The 15,477-nt window shown below is 41.3% G+C and overlaps 1 protein-coding gene across 2 annotated transcripts in view; it reads left to right on the top strand.

Moving 5' to 3' along the window:
• PCSK5 (proprotein convertase subtilisin/kexin type 5) overlaps positions 1–15,477 on the top strand; it is a 295,959-nt gene that overhangs the window by 162,069 nt on the left and 118,413 nt on the right. For both annotated transcript variants that reach the window (XM_054032645.1, XM_054032646.1), the window contains exon 10: positions 12,854–12,957. In XM_054032645.1, the coding sequence (XP_053888620.1) occupies positions 12,854–12,957 (104 nt within the window). The remainder of the gene's footprint in view (positions 1–12,853; positions 12,958–15,477) is intronic.

Below are 15,477 nucleotides of genomic sequence, written 5' to 3'. Positions count from 1 at the left end.
AGTCTGTTGCATTGAAACAACAAAGGAATAGTTAGCATACACACATGCACAAAGCCAGTCTCCATGAGGGATTTCTGCATCTAGGGCTCAGACCTATAAAGACCAATAGTATTTGGGCTTTCATGTCCTGTTTTTCAGTTGCTTTCTTTTACATGATCAGTGCCCAGTGGAGTTAGTATCCTGCTCCAGCTCTGTAATTGGGTGCTTAATTGTTTTCTTTTATGTTCATTATGCAATGCCAAATTTTCCTAACTATAAACCTGCTGCTAGAGAGTAAATTGTTATATTCTACTAATTCAGCATTGGTGGCATCTTAGCTCTAAATATAAAATGTTAAAGTTGCTGAACAGCATTCTACTGCCAGATAAGAAGAGCTTTTTGGCAGATGAAGGATTTGAATTCAGGATTTGCATGAATCAGTGTGAAGAGAGAGAGTCTGTTTAAACAGCAGATTCCTTCCTTTAGGCATTGTGTCGTGTTCTTAGGGAAAACTTAAATAAAGAGAATGTCTTTTACTTTGCTTGAGAGGAGGTACCTGAACTTGAAAAAAAATAATATGTATGCTTCCAAGGTGAAACCTGCATGTTTCTCTATTAACAAGCCAATACCTATGTGTTTCCATCTCCTTGTTTTGAGAAGCTCTGTAGCTACATTACCAAGAAAAAGCCTGTGAAATCAGGCAGAGTTAACCTGCTATTTTTTCTCAACTGCTGCAAAATACCTGTTGTATTGCCTGTGTTTCCTTTTCTCATACGAGTTATATACTTCCTTTGTCTTTGCTAATATAATGTCAGGGATAAAACAAATTACTATTGGAAACAAATGAAGAACTTTGGTGAATATTAACATGCTGATATCCATCCAAAAAAGTGACAATAAAAGTACATCAAAAAGCTCCTCATTTTTTTTAAACAACAACATAATTGAATGTAAATCACTGAGAGGAGAGGAAGTCTGTGCCCAGGGCCGGCTCCAGGCACCAGCCCACCAAGCTTGTGCTTGGGGCGGCACCTGGAGGGGGGCGGCACGGCGCTCTGGCCCCCGGGGAGAGCGGGGTCACGGCTGGGCTCGCCGCCCTCCCCCCGGCAGTCTGGCCGCCCTCCCCTCTGGCGCCCTCGCCCCGGCCGCCGGGGGGGGGAGAGCGGCAAGCCCTGGCTGGGGCTCGCCGCCCTCTCGCCGCCCTGCCCCCTGCGCTCTGGCCGCCGGGGGGAGAGCGGAGCCCCCGCCGGGGCTCACCGCCCTTCTCCCAGGGCTCCGGCCGCCCTCCCCCCGGCCGCCGGGTGGGGGGGGGTGGCCGGCGGCTTTTTTGCCTGGGGCGGCAAAAAAGCCAGAGCCGGCCCTGTCTGTGCCTCCAAGCATTTACCCCCTACCCTATATACATTTGAAATCTCTCGTTTTTTTCCTCTGCAAATTGCTGCGGTTAAGGAAGGGACTCAGATTTCTGAAAACTAACCCAATAGCAGCAGCACTTCTCATACTGATTCATTTCCTTACAGCGCCTCCGTCAGTAATGCAGTAAAACAGACAACTGTCTGGTTACTTACAAGTTTTTGGTTCAAGGAACCTATCTCATATCCCTTCAGTGTTAAGAGAGGCTTTCATCCCAGCTACTAGGAGCTTGATTACCAATAAATACAATAAAAGGCCAAAGGTGATAAGAAAACTGAACTGTGGAAATGCTGTTGGAGTGTCATTTTTTTATATATGGTTCCAGTATGAGATGAGAATGACAGGTCTTCCGTTTAATCCTATGACACTCAGTTAACTCAAAGTTGTTCTGCTTACCTCACTGGCTGCATGTTATTAAAAGGAAACGTAAGAAGACTGTACATAAAACAGAAATATTAACATTTGGTTTAAATAGATTATGGTTATAACTTATGAATTCTATTTTCAGAAGAGATTTAGAAATAGAATTTTTAACAAGTTATGTACTTGAAATCATGGACTTATAGGGCTAGAAGGACCACGAGTGGTCATCAAGTTCAGCCCCCTGCACTGAGGCAGGACCAAGTAAACCTAGATCATCCCTGACCGATCTTTGTCCAAACTGCTCTTAAAAACCTCCAGTGATGGGGATTCCACAACCTCCTTTGGAAGCCTATTCTGGAACTTAACTGTCCTTATAGTTAGAAAGTTTTTCCTAATGTAAATCTCTCTTGCTGCAGATTAAGCCCATTACTTCTTGTCCTACCTTCAATGGACATGGAGAACAGTTCACCACCATTCTCTTTATTACAGCCCTTAATATCTGTGACACTGTTATGAGTTCTCCTCTCAGTCTTCTTTTCTCAAGACTAAACATGCCCAGGTTTTTTAACCTTTCCTCTTAAGTCAGGTTTTCTAAACCTTTGATCATTTTTGTTGTTCTCCACTAAACTCTCTCCAGTTTATCCACATCCTCCCTCAGTATGGTGCCCAGAATTGAACATAGTACTCCATCTGAGTTCTCAACAGTGCCATGCGAGAGGGACAATTACCTCCTGTGTCTTACATATGACTCTCCTGTTAATACACCCCAGAATTACATTAGCCTTTTTCACAACTGCATCACATTGTTGGATCATATTCAATTTGTGATTCACTATAACCCGACAGGTAAAAATAAGTGGTTTGGCCCATGTTAAGAAAATGTGTACAGCCATTTTGTTGAGAAGCTCTAGTACCTCCATGCTTTGGAGGACGGGCCTGAAATTTGGTGGGTGAATGAGGTATCACCTTGTCTTTTGCTGTTTCCATGGAAACACATCCTCATTTGGCCAAGTTATAAACCTTTGAAAAATATCTTAGTTCACACATGCACAGTAGGTTTCTCGTCGCTAAGCATTCTTTAGCTCACTGGCGCAGGAACTAAGAAGGACTTTCCCTGCAGTTGCTCCTCTTAGCTGCTGCTGCTGCCCTCTGGTGTGTCATGCATCAGCAATAGGAGAACATGGAGATTCTCCCTTCTGTTCTGTGAGTACTCCTGCTGCTGGTGCTCTGCTGTGTCATGCATCAGCAATAGGAGAGCGCCTGGAGGAGGAGCAGCCTGACTGAACTGCGGAGGAGACAAGAACCAGATCTCAGCAGGAGGCCTTGTTTTTAGAGTGCTTTAGAGTCTATAGTTGAAGGCTCAATTTTGCGACCTTAGTATTTTCAAGGTAGTTTCTTGGATGCGATAACATAAATAGGACTGAGTTCTAAGCACTTACAGATCTAGATGAAAATGATAGTTTGGGCACTGTCCTAGACCTAGCTGCCTGCAGGTTTGTTAATTGACGGTTACGTAGGACTTTCCCAAAGGTACCCCAGATGCTGAATTAAAGAGTATAATAAGCCTGAATTGATAATGGGGCATTGGTGCTGTGATGTCAGGGGGTAGCTCCTCATCTGGGTGGACTGTATATCTCTTGAGTAGTTCTGTTTCATTCTTTCCTCCTAAGAAGGCAAGAAGTGGGCTGTAGTCCACGAAAGCTTATGCTCTAATAAATTTGTTAGTCTCTAAGGTGCCACAAGTACTCCTGTTCTTTTTTTAGAGAATAGTGTGAAGCCATAGGCCGAGATCTCTCTGCAAGGTTCTATTTTGTCCCCCCTCCTTTTCTACATGTATGTGAAGCCACTAGAGGCTACAGCAAAATATAGGCAGCAGTGTCATCAACATGAAAATGGTCCTTTGTTTATTTCATTTTCATCAGAACTGATCTATATCTATGCCTGGTTATTGTGTGATATTCTGCCCGGCTCTGGATCTTGCCACGGTTATCCATGTTTTTGTGGTTATATTGCAGTGTGGTCTATGTGGGTTTACATTTAGGACTACTGAAGCTAGTGCAAAATGTGACTGATTGCTCATCTGCTGATGCTGGCTGTAAGGAACATACATAACAAAACTTGTTCCCTATTTGCTTCCAGGTGAAACTTAAGATCTTGACTTTTGATCTATAAAGCCCTTAAAAATCTAAAGGACAAACTCTTTTTCTGAGAGTGACCAAAGCAGCTGCCATAAAATAGAGTGCTCCAGATAGTACTCCCTGGATTTAATAATCAGGCAGACATCCTAGGTGCTGAAAGACAAGGTGGGGGAGGTAATATCTTTTATTGGACCAACTTCTTTTGGTGAGAGAGACAAGCTTTTGAGCCACAAATAGCTTTTCTTTAGGTCTGGGACTTGAGCCACCGGCCGGGCACTTCCCCTCCTGGGCTCCGGGGGCGCAGGGTTCAGAGGCATGGGGGCTGCCCAAAGCCGTTAGCGTTCGGGCAGCTCGGCTCTTAAACAGAGCCGAAGAGTCAGGGAAGGAGCACATCAGCCAGAGCCCGGGAGGGGAAGTGCCTGGCCAGCAGCTCAGGGTCCGGAAGCATGGGGGCTGCCCGAAGCCGGTAGCGCTCGGGCAGCTCGGCTTTAAACAGAGCAGAAGAGTCAGGGGAGGAGCACATCAGCCAGAGCCCGGGAGGGGAAGTGCCCAGCCAGCGGCTCAGGGTCCGGAAGCATGGGGGCTGCCCGAAGCCGGTAGCGCTCGGGCAGCTCGGCTTTAAACAGAGCAGAAGAGTCAAGGTAGGGAGCACAGCAGCCGCAGGAGGGGAAGTGCCCAGCCGGCAGTATTATTCCTGGACATGTTCGGCTTTTTGGCAATTCCCCCCGGATGGGGATTTGATTACCAAAAAGCCGGACGTGTCCGGGAAAAAACGGATGTATGGTAACCCTATACAACATAAGCTCATAAATTTGCCCCCTCCCTCAGTGGGGGAAAGATATGTACAACTTTTTCCCCTCCCCACCCCCCCATTATAAATTGCACAAACTGGGTTTAATAATATGACTTAGGCTGGATGCAGAGTTTCTGTAGCTTAGCATTCTAGTTATTTCTCTTTAAAGACTAGAGTTCTCTGTCTTAGTCTGAACTCAGCCCTTGCCTTTCCATCAGCTTAGTTCCTTTGTCTCTTTAGGTACTTTTAGCAGTCTTTCTTGGGTGGGAGGGCAGTGAAGGGAGAGTCCTGATTGCCTTACTCCCCAGCCTTAAATAAGATTTACATAAGGCGGGAATCTTTTGTTTCCCAGTCTTGACTGCCCCCTTCTTTTAGTGGAAAATTACTAGAAATCCAAGATGATGTTTATTACCAGGTGACAGGCCTACCTGACCTAGTTGTGGCACATCTACATCCCAGGATGCCTCTTAGGAAGGAGAGAGATTAGTATCTTCAAAGTCTTATTGTTTTTTCCTAATGGCCCATCAAGGCTGATGGCCTGTTGTCTGATGGGTGTATCCCAAATACACACACCATTGTAATTGTTACATAGTCAATATTCCTAACATTAGATACAGAAATGATACATGCATACAAATTGGATAATTACGTTCAGTATATTATAACCTTTCCGATGATACCTTACAAGACCCATCTTGCATAAAATATCTCAGTTATGCCATTTCCATATAATAAGAATATTTCCATAAATAATAATTGGGTATAACATCAGACAGTTATTAATTGACTGGTCATAAAGAGACATTAATCATTCAGTAAATGTGAATATGGATTTTGGATGACTCATTAGAATTGGATCTGTCTTACGTGGCTAGGCCAAGCAGCTGTGTTTTCTGCTTTGTTTATAAAGTTGTTGAATGGCCTCATGGGGCAGAGTCATGTGGACATCAGAATGCTGAAAATGCTGTTGTTGGAATAGGAATTGTATTTTAAAATTGATTAGACTTTGTGTGTGATCTACTAATAAATACTATGTAACAGAATTCCAGGGAAGGATGCGGTGTCGGAAAATACTACTTGTTTTGATGAGATATAGCAGTAACAATCAAAGCCCGTCTCGTCATAGCCAGGATTTGCAAAGATGGCCCATTGACCCCTTCAGATTGCCTGGCAACATTTCTTCTTTTGTAAATCCTATGGTATTATGTTTTACTTCTGCCTGTATGGAGATCAGTTTTCTATATCCTTTCTTTAACTAGACTCACAGACGCCTGTGACATTTTAGCAAAACATTTCTTTTCAGATAGACTGATCTGCATCAAACCACTGGTCATTATGACAATGTAATCACCATTGTTAATATTGATTGCTTTAGCATTTTGCTATGAAGGAAAACTTAATTTGCATTCTGATCCCTCTCTATTTGATCCTGGTTGTGTCATACAACTTCACACCAACTGAATTTTCCTCTAATTTTCTTTCACTAATGGCATTTTTGTTTCTTTTGAATCATTATTTTTGTTCTTTATTTTTACATATAAGGCCAGATTTTGATCCCTGTACTCATGTTAAAGGATATGATTCTGTCATGGAGGTCACAGATTCAGTGACTTTAACAGACCTATGTAACTTCTTCAGCTTCAGCCCACTGCAGTGGCGGGGTTGGAGCAACTGTCAACCCTCACCCAGAAGCAGTGGCAGAACTGGGTTCAGTGCCCAGGGCTGGATCAGCCCACACCACAGGAGCAGTGGCCAGCAGTCAGCCCCCAGTGGGACTCCCACTGTTAGTCCATCCCCCCCCCCGCAGGGTATTTTTAGGAAAAGTCACAGACAGGTCACAGGTTTCAGAGTAACAGCCGTGTTAGTCTGTATCCGCAAAAAGAAGAACAGGAGTACTTGTGGCACCTTAGAGACTAACAAATTTATTAGAGCATAAGCTTTCGTGGACTACAGCCCACTTCATATGCATCCGAAGAAGTGGGCTGTAGTCCACGAAAGCTTATGCTCTAATAAATTTGTTAGTCTCTAAGGTGCCACAAGTACTCCTGTTCTTCTTTAGACAGGTCACAGTCTTCTGTGAATTTTTGTTTATTGCCCACAACCTGTTTGTGACTTTTGCTAAAAATACCCGTGACAAAATCTTAACCTTACTCATGTTGAATAGCACCTGCTTCAGGATTAGCTACAGTGTCTTCAAAAGGACTACTTGTGGAGTAAAGTGCTACTCAGTGTAAGTAAAGGGATCAAAATTTGACCTGAAATTAAAGCTTCTCATTTCTAACCAATTTGTATAATGCTGTTCATTCTTGGTTAAGGATCCAGTTAAAAACTCAAACTAATATTGTTGATTTTGTACACCATTATTGTACAGTTGTTCCATTTCCATATTTTCTCATTTAGCTTGCTTTATAAACATTTTGAAAAGGTTGAAAGAAGAGGGTCAGACCTTGGAGTATTACTAGAGAGCTGAGGACTTAACATTCATTATTTATTGGCTGCTGGTCATGCAATTTTTGTTTAATTATTCTTACTTCTGCTCATTCTGGTGTGATTTTGAGTATTGTCTGGTATGCATAATCCCCAGGCAATTTCAAATGAGACATTCAAGGTTTTTGTTTTTTTTTCTTGGAAGGAAATTGTCCTGTTTTTGAAATTGATCCCATTATATAGCAGTGTTAGTATTGCTCTTGTTAGTACATGTTTTCATTTCAAGATGTTTACCTATTAACTCTTTTGAGATTAATCAAATGGTAAATCAATTAACATCAGTGACATCTTATCTGGATCTGTGGCTTACATGGCTAGTGAACAACTGTTTACTCACTTAAGTTCCAATTTTGTCATGTTTTACAAATACTTGACTGCTTCTGTGATTGTTTCATATGCTTTAAAATTGGCTCCTATGACTCCCTGGTTTGGAAAAAAAAAAAACAAAAACCTATTTTTTCTCCAAATGAACTGCTAGTTTGACTCCTTTCCAATTTCTTATTTTTTGTCAAAGTTTCTGACAAAAGTTGGGGGCGAACAATTGCAGTCCTATTTGGTTTCAAATGAGGTGTCTACTGTAAAGAGGAAATTTCAATTTGGCAATAGCTCACTTCATAATACAGCGAAGGTTCTGTCGGAGGCTGTAGAAATCAGCTGAAATGCTGTTCTTATGCTGTTATATCTCTCTGCTGCCTTTGATATAATACACCAAAAGCTTGTCTATGTTTGAGACAACAACATAAATAAAAGAAAAATGTTATACTTCAATGGCTCTTGCAGTAAGCAAACTGGCATGCAGGCACGAGAGAGAGGTTGAACTTATACACATCTGTTTACTGGGTACTTGACATTTAGCTTTAGCTTTTCAGTTTGAGAAATTGTTGTCTGAGTTTGGTTTTGATGATGGGATGTAGCAGGCAGATACAACAGTGGCCTCTTACACAGAAATTTAAAACAGAACCACTATCAGGGTAGTTCGATTTTCAAGGTTCCCCAATCTGGAAGTTTTTGGGGGGTCTTCATTAAACCTTAACTGTGGGTTGTATTTTCATCTTGACACACTGTATAATTCCCAGTAATGAGAGCTCACTGTTCATTGAAAGGAGACTGGACCCCCTGGTTTGTTTTTAATAATTAGCTGAATGTAGCCAGTCTTGAATATTGCCTTTTAAAACTGATGTGAATATTTTAGTGCCTTTTCTTCCCAGTAGTTTCGACAACTATAACGCCTTGCTTTGTGGAATCACAGATTGTTCAGACTTCACCTAATAAAGAATGCAGCTCTTGGGATTCTCAGAGGTACTCTTGAAGGCTTGAGCCAGTGCTACATCTTTTCCTAAAACATTACATGGGCTCCTAGTGAAATTCCTGATCTGGTATAAAATTTTATTGATTTCTTTCTGAAGCATGTTACATGCCTGCCCAAGCATACCATATCTTACAAGCCCTTAATGTCCACTACATTCCATGACATTCACTTTTTGCAGTTCTGTTTTTTTACCATCTCAGCCGGATAAATACTTACTATCATACCAGTCCAATTGTCTAACTTGAAAAGAGACCCCTTCTTGGAAAACAAGCTATATTTATATTAATATTTTTAAATGTCCATCCATCACCAAAAGGCACTAGTGCACCTTAAAAATAATGTAGTAATTTAACCACATGCTGCTCCAGTACCTCAGATGCACACAAGAAAAATGAAATGGTCGTGATTAAACTGATCCAGCTAGGAAGGAATGCAACAAGTTCTGAAAACCAAAAGACATTTCAGCACAAATGATCTTGCTTCTTCCAAGTGAGTATTCCAACTGATCTGCATACACCAATGTCTTCAGGGCTCCAGTGCGAGCAGGACTTAGGGTATGTCTTCACTACCCGCCGTATCGGCGGGTAGCAATCGATTTATCCGGGATCGATATATCGCGTCTCATTAAGACGCGCTATATCGATCCCCGAACGTGTTCACCGTCGACTCTGGAACTCCACCAGAGCGAGCGGCAGTAGCGCAGTCGACGGGGGAGCCGCGGCCATCGATCCCGCGCCGTCTGGACCCCAGGTAATTCAATCCAAGATACTTCGACTCCAGGTACGCTATTCGCGTAGCTGAAGTTGCGTATCTTGGATCGTTCCTCCCCCCACCGTAGACCAGCCCTCTGTGTTGGCTTCACTAAAATACACAATACCTCCTTTGATGCTCCATTGGTAGCTAAAAAAGGGGATTTCATGCTAGGTCACATCAGAGTCTAGTTGACATTGGCCTCACACAACCTAGTGGGAAACGTGCTGCAAAGGAACAAGGGTCCATCCAAAAGTAAAATAGCAGTGTCAGCCCCCCAAAAAACAAACAAAAGAAAAAAAATGAAAAAAATAGAGGAGAAGGGTATATAGTTAAGTGGCTTCACACCTGACTTTGAGGTGCCATTCATAACTCAGTTACAGTATACAAGACTTATTTTAAGCAATTCCTACTTGGTCAATATATATAAAAATTCTGTTGCCTACGGTCCCATTTCAACTATTTAGACTGTGTGGCCATTGGAGGACCCCTCCGCCCCCACCCTTCACCCCCTCCCCACGTCTGTTACTTTTTAGTGTATTTTCTACACTTCCCAGCTTTACTGCCATTATATGGTATTGTGACTTATGAAGCTCAAATGTAATTGGTTTTCATTTCCTTCCTTTAATCTCATTCAGACAGATGAAATCCCTTTGATCACAAACCTGTTAATTTCCATCAGTCTATTTCTGTCTTTGCCCTGTGTGAAATAGAGGCACGTTTTACATAGAAGACTAGGATGTTTGCAGTAATTTCTGCATATCTGCTGCTTCCCTATGGAGTTCCAATTTACTGAAGCTAAAGTTTGTCATCTTAATTGTGTACAGCTCAGAAACCCGGCTTATGCAGCTCAGCAAGAAAATAAAACACTAATTTCTTCAGACCGAGTTATATGTAGGAAATTTTATAGACCTGACTGATTTCAACTACTTACTTCAAAAGATAAACAAGATACTATTTCTATGTTTAAGTACGGTATAGCATCCACAAAACAAGCATTTCAAAAGGTTAAATTTACAAGAAAATAAATTCTGGCAGATGTGAGGACAGTATAAAAATAAGAAACACTGCATTGAGTTCAGCACACCAAACTCTCAGACTGGTGAGTTTTTCTTGTGACTTCCTGTGTCAGGAAGAGCTCACAGAAAAATCAACCTGCTTGGATGGTTTCTGTTATCCTGCAGATGTTCCACATAGAAATCTCTCCGTGAATTTAGTAGGCATTCCATGCATGAAAAAACTGCAGGACAATCAATCTATGGCCCTTGTTACCATAGTATCTGAGTGCCTCACAATCTTTAATGTATTTATCTTCACAATACCCCTGTGAGGTAGGGAAGCATTATCCCCAACTTCCAGATGGGGATTTGAGGCAGGAAGATACTAAGTGACTTGCCCAAGGTCACACAGGAACTTTATGATTGGAGCAGGGAATTGAACCTGCATCTCCTGAGTCCCAGCTTAGTGCCCTAGCTACTAGACCAGGGGTTCTCCAATTGGGGTTTGGGACACCTCAGCGGGTTGCGAGGTTCTTAAATGGGGGTTCATGAGCTGTTAGCCTCCACCCCAAACCCTGCTTTGCCTCCAGCATTTATAATGGTATTAAATATATAAAAAAGTGTTTTTAATTTTAATTTATAAGGGGGCGAGGGGCTCATTCAGAGGCTTGCTATGTGAAAGGTTTGAGTACAAAAGTTTGAGAACCACTGTACTAGACAGTATAGTTAACTAGTATTGGGCCTGATCCAGCACCATCCAAGTCAATGACAGTGTATGGGAACAGGAGCAGGGCTATTCAGAGGTTGATGTTTGGTGAATAATGGTATGAGCACAAATCCCCATTTCCTCTTTTTTTATTTAATTTTTGTGAAGCCATACCATAGCTGCTCAGTCTGTTGTTCATTTATCATTCTCACTATTAACAGCATTGTTGGAAGAACAGTCATATTCCCCATCTGATTGCTAACAGAACAAATGAGAAATTGTCAATGAACACCACCATAATCCGTGGCCTTTTAAGCTGTGGTTTTAGAAAGGAAGTCCTCCTGAGAATATGTATCTGTGAAACAAAGGGCATCTGGAAGGCTACATTCTCTAAAGATTTCTTCTGTTCCTGAGAGAAAAAAAATGGTAGTTCATTCCACAGTGGAGAGCCAGATGGGATCCTCTTTTGTCATCCTTGGATAAATAATAAGAATCATTATTTACATATTGTAGAAACTCATATATGTGTTGTTAGTTGCTTGCCCATTGTCACAGATCCACAGGATCAGTGCTGCTTTCCAGGTTCTAAACAGTCCCTTGGAGGTACCTGTTCAGAATGCCACCCCCCAAGTGTTCTACTCTTCTTTAAGGGTAGGCCATGTTGCCTCTGTGCCTCCAAGACTGATTCTCTGGGCTCTTGCACTCCCATTTCACACTGTGAGTTCCTTCCAGCGAGTCCAACTGAGATAGACTCCTCCTCAGAGACTTTTATACTCTTCAGGGATCAGTGAACCTCAACAATTATTTGCAGTGACACCAGGCAGCCTTTTCAAAATAAAGTAGAATTTATTAGTCAACTGAAACGCTACATCAGAAGCCCTTAGTTTAGCATAGAGAAGCAAAGGTTAAGATATAGTCCATACTGACCAAGCCAGTGCAATCAGCCGTGCTGCTATGGAATCCATTTCTGGCTCTGACTCGCTGACAGTCTCAGGTGAGAGCTGCTGAGTCTCTCCAACAGCCACCCCCAAGCCCCTGCCAACCCCTGTGGAGTTCACATGTTCTGCCTGCTGGATAAGCATCAGTTGCTCAATCCCTAGGGCTCCCAATGTCTTTGTGGATCGATCCTCCATTGATATGGATCAGTTTCAGACAGTTCTTTAATGACCTATTCATTTCCCCTCCCAACAGTTACATGACAACACCTCATGTCTCCTGCTCTGCCTCAAGAGCAGCTTTTTATTTTTAACCCTTTTGCACCCACAGGGTAGCAATGCAAAGTACAGAGGGAAACTGAGGCACACACAGGACTAATAAAATAGTGCAAAAAAATTCCACTTCATCACAGCCATTAACTATCCAGATTCATTGGAGTTTTGGGTACCTAAAGAATACAGGATTGATCTCTGCCTGATTACCAGTAGTTAATCTGGCTATAATGAGCAAGTCAATGACAACATAGACTCACACTTCCAAAATGACTACAATGGAAGTTTAGAGTGTGAAAGGAATGCCAGACTGGGGCCCTAATGAATCTGAAATAGCTTGTGATCTGTTATGCTTTTCTTCTCTTGAGCATGTCTGAGGTAGGCAACCATGTACAGATGCAACGTGAAGCACTTGGTGGTCATATTAGTTATCTCTAGGTCAAATACACTTTTTTGTCCCTCCTTGTAAATTTCACGTGTGGAATACTGAGTGTATGTATTTTACAGGCTGCCTATCAATTAATGCATCTCTCTTAATCGAAAAAGAACAGTAGAGGTAGAAATAATTTGATACATCAATCCTGTAAAGCTGGGTCATGTTACTTTGATCACCAGTCTTGTTTGTGATTTTGTTTTTTAACTTGTGTAACTTTTTTTTTCCTTTTTGGTAAGAAAATTCTGATTTTCACTTTGTCTTTGTCCTTTTCCTTAGTCCATTTCTGACCTGGAGAGACGTACAGCATATTATTGTAAGGACTTCACGTGCAGGACATCTGAATTCTAATGACTGGAAAACCAATGCTGCTGGTTATAAGGGTGAGAGCTTCCTTTCTTATTCACCATGACAGGCAAAAACAAAATCGGACATTTAAAGGTGAAGCTGAGGGAAATAATCTCAGATGGTTTGTCTGTCACCTGCAGTATGTGCAGCTTTTGGTCTTTTTCATTAACAAAAGAGAGATGTTCCTTCTCCTCCTTTAAAGACTGGGATTTGAAATTACTAGAAAAGTAAAAATTATGGACTGAATTTTGGTCAACCCTTTCTGCCTACTTTTTGCTACGTTGGTAGCACAAAGCAGGCAGTAAAGTATCTTAACCAGGTGTTTGTGTCTTCCAGGCACAGGTGTACAGATGGTCTAGCTTGCAATTAAGGTCACAGAATTTAATATCAAGCAAACCTGAAATAAAACATTTCAATTCGGGAATATAAGGGATTTTGATTGAAAATGGAGAAATGGAACATTTTGACATTACTGAATAGAAATTTTTTCAGAACATTTCGTTCTACACAAAGAAGGCTTTGATATTTCAGCTGTTTGCCCTGATTTGGAATGAAAATAAGTGTCAAAATATCAGACTGTCTCAAGGGACAGAAATCCCAGTTTTCACTCAGACATTTTAAAAAATGTCTAGAGTTTTTTGAAATTTTGAAAACTTTTCACTAAATGTTTTACTGGTTTGGACCAGCTGTTACAGATATATATACATACCATCATAGTCAATGACTAGCAATACCATATAATTCTGCTTATATTTTAGAGATGGGCTAAAATTGGACCTTGAATCTAAACACCTCTGAATTTCAAGATGGTTTAAATTCTAGTTCCTATTTCTAAACCCTTTATTGGCTTTATTTCTGGGTTGGATGCAAAACTCAGACGGTCTATTTCTGATTCCATTCTCATGAGAATTCCACCCAAGTTTTAAGATGAGCCTATCTTGTGAGATTTATGCCATTTTGTGCCAAAAACTCCTGAGAATAGTTCACAAAGTATCAGAGCAATCAAATTTTCACACAATTTCACACTAAAATTTGGCCTCGAATCTAAGTCCTAGCTTTAACCTATTCCAGACCACAGAACATCCACCACGTAACATATTTAATATGTAATTCTGCCCCATGATATTTCCACTGCATCTGAATTAGAAACAGAAAAAAGGCCCCGTTCGTTTTTGGATGCAGTCCAGAACCTAAACGATAGAAGATAGTTTTGAAAATGGGGATTCAACTCCAGACTGCCTCAAAATTAAAATGTTTTCACATTCAAGGTTCTGGTTTTGACCCATTTACAATGCATATAAAAAAGATAGAGAGAGGTAGAAAGGCCCAAACCTCCATGCAAGAACATACAGAGAGATACTTAATGATGTTGTCAATATAGTACTTGTCACTGTGAGGCATAGCCTGGCATTAAAAATGTATTGGAAGGAAATGTGTATTGATATCTTATTATTGTGCTTGAAACTATTTAGACTATGTCTTCAAGTGGTGTAAATTGTAGCATTTTGGTTACTATCTAATTTTCAGAATTCTATTCCTTTGTATTTTTTCACCTGTTCCCAAGAAAGGCAATAACGTCATAGTACTCAGTATCATACTCTGATGTATCTTAGAGCAGTTGTCTCTCATTAACAAATTGAAGAGTTGTATTAACACATGTTATACTAGCAGCAGCAACAGAGCCTTTATAGTTACAACAATTCTTTCTCTGGCTTAACCCCCCAACAACTGGAAGACACACTGTGTTTGAATTGTGGTGGCTGATATTTATGAGGTAAAGGAGTTAAGGAGGGTTTCTCCCCCACTTGTCTAAAATCATGAAAGTAGACGTGGATGACTGTGGGGAGGCAGGAAATACAACTTCACCTGGCAAAACTCGGCAGTAGACTTCATGGTGGAATTCAAAAGGAGCAAGACAAACCAAGTGCCTCGACCTCTGTGGAGCTAAGGATCAACTTTAACCCAAATAAAGCACCAGTTTTAACTAAATTATTTTGGCAACTTAGGCTAAGCAAATGGTTCCAATAAAAATTCATCTCTCTTTAAACCTCTGTTGGTTTTGGATAGAAAAGAAGCAAAAGAGTTAGATTAAATCACAACATCCAAACCTGAGCTCGAAGGGGGAGTTGCACACCGCTGCTGGCAAGAATGAGACTGTATTTTACTAGTGCACGTGGCAATATTTAGTATAATATTTCACTATTATCCTTCGCTGCTGCCAAGAGTAACAGTTAAAGTATGGGTTTTTCATAGATGAATTACTCTGATCCTTGTGGAATTGTATCATAATTTTGTTGATGTCAAGACCCATATTTCTTCCAAAGTATGTTCATAACAAGGCCGAAAAGAGAATTTTTCTGAAATTGACTAAGGCAAAGTGAGGCACAAGAAACAAGCTGCCTTTCTTCCATGAATGCTAGAAGATAAAGGAGAAGGGGGCGGGGGAATTGGTTCTTTAGAAATGAGAAATCAAAGGGTGAAAACAACAAAAACTTGGAAGAACCTCTCACTCAAAGGGTCAGCAAAAGCTGGTACTTGAAAGTGGGTCAGCCTGC

Source organism: Malaclemys terrapin, chromosome 6, assembly GCF_027887155.1.
Source record: "Malaclemys terrapin pileata isolate rMalTer1 chromosome 6, rMalTer1.hap1, whole genome shotgun sequence".
In the NCBI taxonomy this organism is placed as follows: Eukaryota; Metazoa; Chordata; order Testudines; family Emydidae; genus Malaclemys; species Malaclemys terrapin.
Note: the sequence above shows the minus strand (reverse complement) of the source record. Positions and strands in the feature narration are given on the sequence as shown.